The sequence below is a fragment of the Prunus mume genome, linkage group LG7 (genome assembly GCF_029339155.1).
Source record: "Prunus mume cultivar Tortuosa linkage group LG7, ASM2933915v1, whole genome shotgun sequence".
Lineage (NCBI taxonomy): Eukaryota > Viridiplantae > Streptophyta > Magnoliopsida > Rosales > Rosaceae > Prunus > Prunus mume.
The window spans coordinates 11,261,629-11,270,599 of NC_142704.1; the positions used below are offsets into that span (position 1 = coordinate 11,261,629).

The 8,971-nt window shown below is 33.2% G+C and overlaps 1 protein-coding gene across 1 annotated transcript; it reads right to left on the reverse strand.

Moving 5' to 3' along the window:
• Positions 1-1,698: 1,698 nt before the first annotated feature.
• Positions 1,699-8,733, reverse strand: LOC103332446 (peroxisomal nicotinamide adenine dinucleotide carrier-like). The gene is made up of 11 exons (XM_008235192.3): positions 8,572-8,733; positions 8,371-8,457; positions 8,209-8,283; positions 7,670-7,800; positions 7,332-7,386; positions 5,525-5,677; positions 3,172-3,240; positions 2,987-3,094; positions 2,747-2,815; positions 2,441-2,495; positions 1,699-2,167 (listed from the first exon to the last, which is right to left on the reverse strand). Exons 1-11 carry the CDS (start codon positions 8,650-8,652, stop codon positions 1,977-1,979), a joined length of 1,074 nt encoding a protein of 357 aa, XP_008233414.1. The 5' UTR covers positions 8,653-8,733; the 3' UTR covers positions 1,699-1,976.
• Between the last annotated feature and the right edge of the window lie 238 nt (positions 8,734-8,971).

Sequence of the window (8,971 nt, forward strand, 5' to 3'; positions counted from 1 at the left end):
ATATTTGCCACATCAGCATTTAACATATATACTAACAAATTGACTAACATGGGTAATTTGTAAGGTTTTTAGGAGTTTGAGTATGGAGTTGTAAATGCCTTACAAAATGCTTATGAACTTCAAAATGACCCCATGATTTGGAGGGTTTTATGTAGCTAATCATTCTTTTAAATAATATACCAAATAAAATATAATTGTAATTAATTTATAAATATAAAATAGTGTTAATTTATTCTAGTTGTTGAACAATATATAGAATTGTATAAACACTTTGTTATTAACCTCTTAAAGCCTGAATAATGAAGTTGCATAAATACTTAAATAGACACATAATAAAGTTCTAAGAAAATCTTAACGAAAACATATTGAAGTTTCATAAAAACTTGAATAATGAAATTGTAGAGTGCATAATTTGAATACTGAAGTTGCATATCTCCCCCATAGGTTTATGAACATTACAATAAATAAGGCTCTAGATCCATATCTCCCCGTAGGTTGATGAACATTACGATAATTAAGTACAAGATTAGAAAGGAAATGGTAAGAAACAAGTATAATACTGTCTCTCTCAGAAAATAGATTCACAAAGATGCATGCATAAAATGTGCCAAGTTCATGTAAGAGGGAAAGATGCCTTTGTTTAAAACTATAAGCAAGCAAGTAGAGATTTGGTCATTCCTCGGTATGGTGACATCAGAGGATGGATGATGTTGATAAGGTACCATACAATCAATGGCAGAGACAAGAATTCTATCAAGAAGGGTCAACTTTAAATAGCTTTATAATTACATTAAACTTAGTTTTTATAAGAAAATATATTTAAGAATTCATTGTAATGATTAAATTTCAATATCACAAATTTAATAGAGTGCTGTTAAACGAACCCTAAAATTAATTGAGTACACCCTACTATCAAACTATTTATTGAATTACTAATTTACCCTAATATAAAATGACCAAAAATGATATATTGAATTGTGAAACAAATAAAATCTTAACAAGTACACCTTACTCACTATATTCAATCCTTATCAGACATAGAAAAGTCTTCATATTGTTTGGTGCTCACGTATAACGCAGCGAGTACTAGTTTAGGATTGGTATTACGGAATTAAAGATTTTGATGAAACCCAAAATCTTAAAGGAGGGCATAGATTCATGTAAAAAGAGATATCTGATTTAGGATTGATATTAGAGTGTTGTACTAGGCTATTTTTGGTAGTTAAATAGGGTGTACTTAGTTAATTTTACATTTTGATTAAAATATTAGGGTTAACTTAGATTATAGGGTGTATTCAGTTAATTTTAGGGTTCGTTTAGCAACACTCATTTAATATCTTAGTAAGTATAACCCAAATTCTAGCAACCTAAAAATAATGAAAGAGTATCAAAAGTTGATTTTAGATAGAATGAGAAAATCAAATAAAATCCATAGCACACGCATATAAATGACATATGAAGACATGCAAACAAATATAGATCATATTCATGTTTATTGTAGACAACGTACATTTGCGAGAAGGGTCAACAATAAATATAGCTATAAAACAACTTGGATAACATAGATAAATATAAGGTTTTCAAAATGTTGAGAAGGGTCAAGTGACCCTTGTGGGCCTTAATTGGCTCTGCCAATGCGTAAAATGCAACCCTTGTACCTTGATATAACCAGGACCTACAGTGTAAGAACTTAGAAAATAGTATGAAATCTCAAATCGAGATGGAAAGATGGTTCATGAAATCAGATATCACTAACATCAGAATGCCCACAATTACTTCCCATTGTTCTATTATGATCAGATGAAATAAGCATCACATTCTGAACCTTTGACCCATGGGGTTTCCCAGAATGGGTATGGCAATATGCATACACGTGTGTGTGTGTGTGTGTGTGTGTTGAAAAGTAATGAATTGCACATCAGTTTAAAAATAATGCAGATTTTGATCAAGGACACTTTCATCTTACACTGAAGTAATTATTTTGCTGAACTAAGCAGAACTTTATTGCACTTATCCGCCAGCAACGTATAAATCTTGAGGAGTTCCTCCTTAACCATAAAAAGTACAGAAGCCGCAAAAACACTCTGTGCTATCTTTGTGCTCATCCCTTTGTAAAACCCAGGCAATCCTTCATACTGGATCATCTTCCTTATAGCATCAACAGTACCTGCGGTACCAAGAACCCATATATAGTTCTGTACTGAAAAATTGATTGATATTTGACATGCAAAATAGAGAAAGCACAAGTGAAACTCTCATCCGTTCAGTTATCCATTCAATAGGATGATCATACTTTTATCTCATATACGCTGGATATGCAGATCAGAAATTCATCACAGAAAGGAAAAGTGACATGAGAAAGATATAATCGTAATCTTCAAAATAATGAATCAATTCAAAACAAAGATTGATATGTCTGATCTATCAATAAAATGCGAACCTGAGTATCTTAGTGAAATATTCCCGCCAATCTCCTGCTTTGCTTGCAGCCTTGACTGCATAGGCTCAAGGTGACATAGATTATTGGACATTTAAAGCAGACTAGGATGGATAAATCTCACATATGGTCAAACGCAGATTAATGCGCATCTATTGAGTGAGATAAAGAAGTAGAAACAATGTTCATGGACTAGTCACAAAATAACCATATGAACTTCACTCACATGAAGTGGGATTTAGCAGTACTGTTGAACTAAGTTTTCCCATAACGTCTTTAGGATTATAAAGTGTACAGAGTATACTTCACCTTGACAACTAACAACGGATAGGTTGAGATAGTTGCGCCTAGTTTTGCCAAGGCCCCTAACAAGAAGACCTGTCCAAAAAATAATGTAGAGAGAGAGAGAGAGAAGATAGTGTAAGGCCAATATTCTGGATATTCCTAAGAATGGCACCTTCATATGGACTAGAAATGCCAGGTTATTAGCACCTTTTAGAGAAAATGAAAAGCCATGCTTTCAAAACTCAGTCCAAGTAGATCTCATACCTCCAAAGCAGTTATGTTTTTTGATCCCTGCTTTCTGTCAGCACGTTTTGCCCTAAGATGCTTCAAGGAGCTCTCATAAATCATGAACTGTATTGCTGGGTTGCAAACCTACCAACCGAATCACTCATTAGTTTGAAAGTGACTCTTAGTGCAGCTAGAATTTATTCAACTATTGAAAACCTAACCATTATAAGCGTTGGGACAATCCCTTTCCAAAATCCAGTAATCTTGGCTTCAGAATAAACCTCGTTTACCTAACCAAAAGATATGCATACACAGCATATAGGAGAAGCAACAAGAAAGACAATCAGGTTAACCATTTTGTTTTCTAGTACACATTATCAATGTCAACTGTCACCATTGCCTCGAGTTACAGCCATGTCAAGCATAAGGCAGCAGAAGAGTTTCTCACCAGGCTCCATCCCCTCACCCATGTTTCACAGAAGTGTTATGTGGCACTGAAAACCCACTACTTATGAAGGAATATGGCATGTTTCAATGTCAAAGCTCTAGTTCCATTTCATTCAAAATATAGCATAATGCACGTTCAATGTCATGCACATTGGAACAAATAGTACGCAAACAAATGTATAGAACCACTGAAAACATAATGTAACATGAAGGCATGTATTTTTGAAACTTCATACTTGATAACAATCATTTCTTAAAGAACTTTGGCAATTTTTCTAACAATGGGTGAACTATGAACATTGCAACACCTAGACTTAGCTTCTTAGGCAGTGCTTGGTCATAAGAATGACTAGGATTTTATAATTACATTCTTAGGCCTTGATTTTATTTTAGCTACCATGTGTAAGTGTTCAGAAAAGGAGAGAAAGAGATCCATAATCACGACCTTAAAGGAATTAAACACTATACAATCCTAAACAGAATAGGAAACTAAATAACACCTAATGTAGGATAGTAGCAAGAGAAAGGACGAAGAGAGAGATCTGATTTCACTCCGACCTTTGGCATCAAGAGCGGGAACTTGTATTTCTTTTTGATGCAAGAGAATAAACATAAGTGTTCAAGAATGGTCCGATATTCAAAATACCTCTTTGTTTGGAAAGGAAGAATTCAGTTTCAAGCATCTCATGGAGTCTTCGTTGATAACGGTTTAGACTCGAGGACGAGTCTTTTCCAACCAGGGGAGTTTAATGCAGGAGCATTTACAAAGCTCTCTAAGATTACTTAGGCCTGTTAGTCAATTGGGATAGGGTTCTAGTTCCTTTACATTAATAGTTATTTCATAGGTGTTTTCCTATTCTTACTAGGATTTGTTCTATTTCCTGTTTTGGTTTTTAATTTCCTTTGTCATCTAGGTTTTCTTTATTCTAAAATAAATAGGCTATTAAGAGACTCTTGTATGCAGTTTTGTTGATGAATATAATTCCAGACTATAACCTATAGAGTTTCTTTTGGGATATTTGCCCTAGAATTATCTGCGTTCCAACTTCAATTCTATTGTTTTATCCTTCTATTCTCTATTTTTGGGATGTTTGAGTTGCCGAACAGCAACTTATAGCTACCTGCATCACTTTCACTATTAACTTAATTTTAAAGCTACGAAGTAACTTGTTTTATTGACTCATTGGTACATGAATCCCTGAAATAACCAAATTAATACACTTAGAAATGCTAAAGGACACGACACCTAATACATGGACCATGTAACATAGAGAAATTTTTATTTTTTATTCTTAGAAATCGCATAGAGAGAATGAATATAACACTCTAAAACAACGAACCTAAAATAGATGTCTAGATTGCAATTATTACCCAAAAAAGTACAAAGACTCTTAAGTAACAATATGGTTCAATGTACTTGGATGGACTTATTTGTTATACTTTGTCTGTTATACATTGAACTGGTCTCCTGCATCAACACCCCTTAAAAAAATTGGGAAAGTAAATATTTTAAAATCAGAATCCTAACAACAATATACTTTTATTCACCAACCCTCCTCTTGAGCTGGTGCGTAGATGATAATCATGCCCAGCTTGAAAAAATACTTAAGGACATAACTAAGAATTAGAAACATAAAAACAATTTGAAGAATACTCTAATTGCTTACTAACTTTTATGTTCATTATTAGTTTAATGAGTTTTTATGTAATGTAAATGAGAATCACCGATAAAGTGGATTAGGGAGGCAACTTCCTTGATCAATATGCACCCATAGGTTGTTATTTGGTTGGTTAGCCCTAAAAGCATTGTTGTGTACTCAATCAGAGGGCTTGGCCAGACTAAGCTAAGTTATTGACTTTTGTTTGAAGTTTATGGCATTTTTTCCCACTCTTTTATTAAGTTGTATGTTTGAGAACTTCAATTTCACATACTTGATAATTACACATAACCTTTAACGTTTACATATTTCTTAGAAGAAATAACACCTTTAACCTTTACAGTTTGGGGCGTAACATAAATACTCGAGCATCAAAAAGCAAAGGATATTGACTGAATACTAACCAAAAATCACATGTCATTTGTTATTGAAAAATATATTCCGGACAAAAGAAGTTGAATTTACCAACCGCTTGCCAAGTTCCATAGGGATGAGGTTTTATTGAATCAAGTTCAGCCAATTTAACTTGCAATTCTGAACCTGTCAAACAGTTTTCAGAAGCTTCCTTTAAGAGTGCTTCCTTTCTTTCCTCCATAATTTTTCTCTCAGCTTGCGTATGTGTCTTCAAAAAAAAAAAAAAGTCATGTCATTCTTTCAAAGATGATATGCAAAACAAAGTTATATGCTAACATTGGAAATAAAATCCCATTATAATTATTAATGCATTCAAATATTGTGAAGGTATTCCAATCTAATTAGAATTTGATGTAAATTGGCATACATTGTCCTCGTATGCTCTGAAGGTAATGTTGATATATTTGTGATGGAAAATTCCATGAAACAGTTTAATTGTGCAAAAGGTAGTTCAGAATTTACACACATGCATAGGAGAAACAAAAACAGTGAAAAGAGGGTGGGTCTTTTAGTCTAAACATCCAGGGAAACCTGCATTATCATGACAAATAACATGAGCTACTCACAAAATATCTCACTTTTCCCTTCTTTTATTTGAGTTTTGCAGCAAAACATATGCAGATGCCAGTAGGTATAAGTCATGTAAATCTAACAGAGGTAGGACACATAGATATTGTTTTGCACTAGAAGTTTCTTTATTCATAAACCAGCACACACTACCACAAAGAAGGCCCTTCCCAGATGAACTACATCAACCTGTAAATGCATTGGATTTTTATCCGAATCTGATTCCAATCCAATACAATTAATAGTATATGGATTTGCATTTTCAATCCGATTTATGATCCAAATTCGATAAACCATAACTTTACAACTTAAATACAAATTAGAGCAAATCTGATCCCAATTGACAGTCTATAATTGATTTTTATATGTTATATAGATTTGTGTATATATAATTTGAACTTTTAATTTTTTTTAATTTTTTTTAATTTACGTAAAAATTTTACAAGTCAAATTAAATAATTCCTCAACTTCTTGGATAACCATTAAAGCATGCAATTGGTGAAAAAAAAAGTGTTGTAATGGTTAGCTAGTAATAAATATGTCAACAGAATCCGAGATTGTCAGATTGAGTATTCGATAGCAAACCAGATATGGATTTGATTAACAATAATCCGTCAAATTTTTTTTGTTATTGGAGTTTACCAGATATAGGCTAGTCCCGCCCATATCTGATCCCTTTACAGGCCTAATACATTACAAAATGCAGATGCTATGCAAACAGATTTCTTTCTATAATCTTTGATATGTAATCTGACATTAAAGATACATACGTCACTTCGCATATAAAATTCTTTTAGGAAATCATTGTGATATATAATAATAAATTAGCAATATTTTATTTTAGTTTCCAATTTTACGTTATTTTCTTGTTCTTATCACTTTTGTACTTCTAGTAGGGTTAGGATTACTTTCCTGTTTGTAGCAAGATTAAGTTATTATAGAGATGTGCTTTGTAATTCAGTAGAAGCAGACTTGAATGATTGATTAAACAGATTTTCTCCTCGAGTATCTTTTTCTGTGTCTTCTCTTCTAGTATTGATTTCTAATCCTCTATCTTATTCTTCTGGATTCTCCTAGGTCTATCTAGTTCTTTCTGTCTCCTAGTTCTACAATTCCTCTGTCTTCTGAATTCTTGTTACTTGTTCTATACTACATTGACTTCTTCAAGTACAATTGAGTGGGATTTTTGCATACATAAATGCAAATACCAACATGTGTCTAACAAAAATCAGTTAAAACTGCAAACAAGGTGGATAAAAAACATAAGCATACATGTATTGAAAATGCAAACAAACCTGCATACGAGTCACAAGAACCCATATAGGATTTGTCAGCAACACGTTCAGGGAACTGCAAGGTAAAATATTTGAAAGAAACTTATCAAACCACCAAGTGGAAATAAGTCACCTACCTATATCCTTCAAAACTAAATTCCAGTTCAACAATCAAATATTTGATAGCCAAGCCAGCTAGGCATAATGATAAATAAAAAATTGAAAACATTGGCTCAATTACGCTCTTACCCAGACTTCCAAACTTCTTCAGGAATGGACGTTATGAAAGAAGGAAAACAAATAGTTTTTTTCTATTTTAATGGCACAAGAGAGGAATTTTTGTTTTGTTTTTGTTTTACCCAGCTAAAGCTGCCACAAGAAGCCAAGAAAACATCCCAACAGTACCATCCCCATGTCCTTTTGCTTTCCGGGCAACTGCAATGGCCTCAGCCTTGTTTTTGAAAACCTGATAAAAATAGTAATAGATGCCCTGCCAGAATGATGTAAAGAACTATCACTAACATTCATTATCCTCTATAGTGTGGCATATTTCTGATTCTATTAGAACCCGTTTGGAATCAAGGATTTGAGTAAACAAATTTTGATAATGGCAATATTGATGGAACGAGTGTTGAAACTTTTTGACTGTTGTAATAGTTTTTTTTCTTTTTTTTTTTTTTTTTCCCAGTTAATGTAGTTTTCATTGAAATCCTTAACTGAAATTCCTGCATTAAAAACTTTACCAAAAAAACGAAAAGACATTCCTGCTTTAAAAAATGTTACCCAAATAAGGAAATTTCAAATTCTTACATTTGAAATCCAAATCCAAATAGCCCTTACTTTATCCAAATCATTTCGAGGAAAAAAAAAAGATATAATGAAAAGAAAGAAGAATAACCTGTGAAGCGGCAGTCCCAAGCAGAGAAGGCTTAAGGCCGCTGTATAGTCCTCCCCAACCGTCGCTTCGTATAACCTAAATATCATTACAAAAAATAGAAATAAAAACAAGGTTGACAAATAAAATTAAAATAAAATGTAATTACAGTGATTTATGATGAACCTGGAGGATTTGAACAAGAGTCCCAAGGCGTTTGGAGTTAGCTAAGGATTTCTTGGCAACTCTCTCGGTTTGTTGGCGCGTATTGACCTGCAATTGACCAAAAAGAGACTAGAGCGTACGAACCAACTGTGGTTTCGTTTTAAAATTGCTCGTAATTAAGAGTGAGAGAGAGAGAAAGATATGGAGGAGGAGGAGAAGTACTGTTTGGAGGGGATAAGTGATAATCTGGGCAATCATGCCACCTCCAGCTCCTGCCAGCCCATTCGCCACGGCGTTCGACATTCTTTCTTTCTACTTTCCACTCTCAACTGTTTTTTATTTTAATTTTTTAATTTTTTTTTTTTTGCAACTGCCAATTCCCACTAGGCCACTCCACCTAATTATCTCTAATTTTTTTGAGGCGGTTTTATTCATATTTTTCTTATCCTACCCCCACTTCTTTTCTTTTTTCTTTTACAACTATGATATGTTTTCCAAACAAATCGGCCCACAAATTTGAATTAAGTAAGCAAATCTTATCACCACTTGGTTTAGGGTTTAGAAAAATTATAAAATAGTACTTCATCACTATATTAGCCGGTGATACTTCTATTAAAAATAT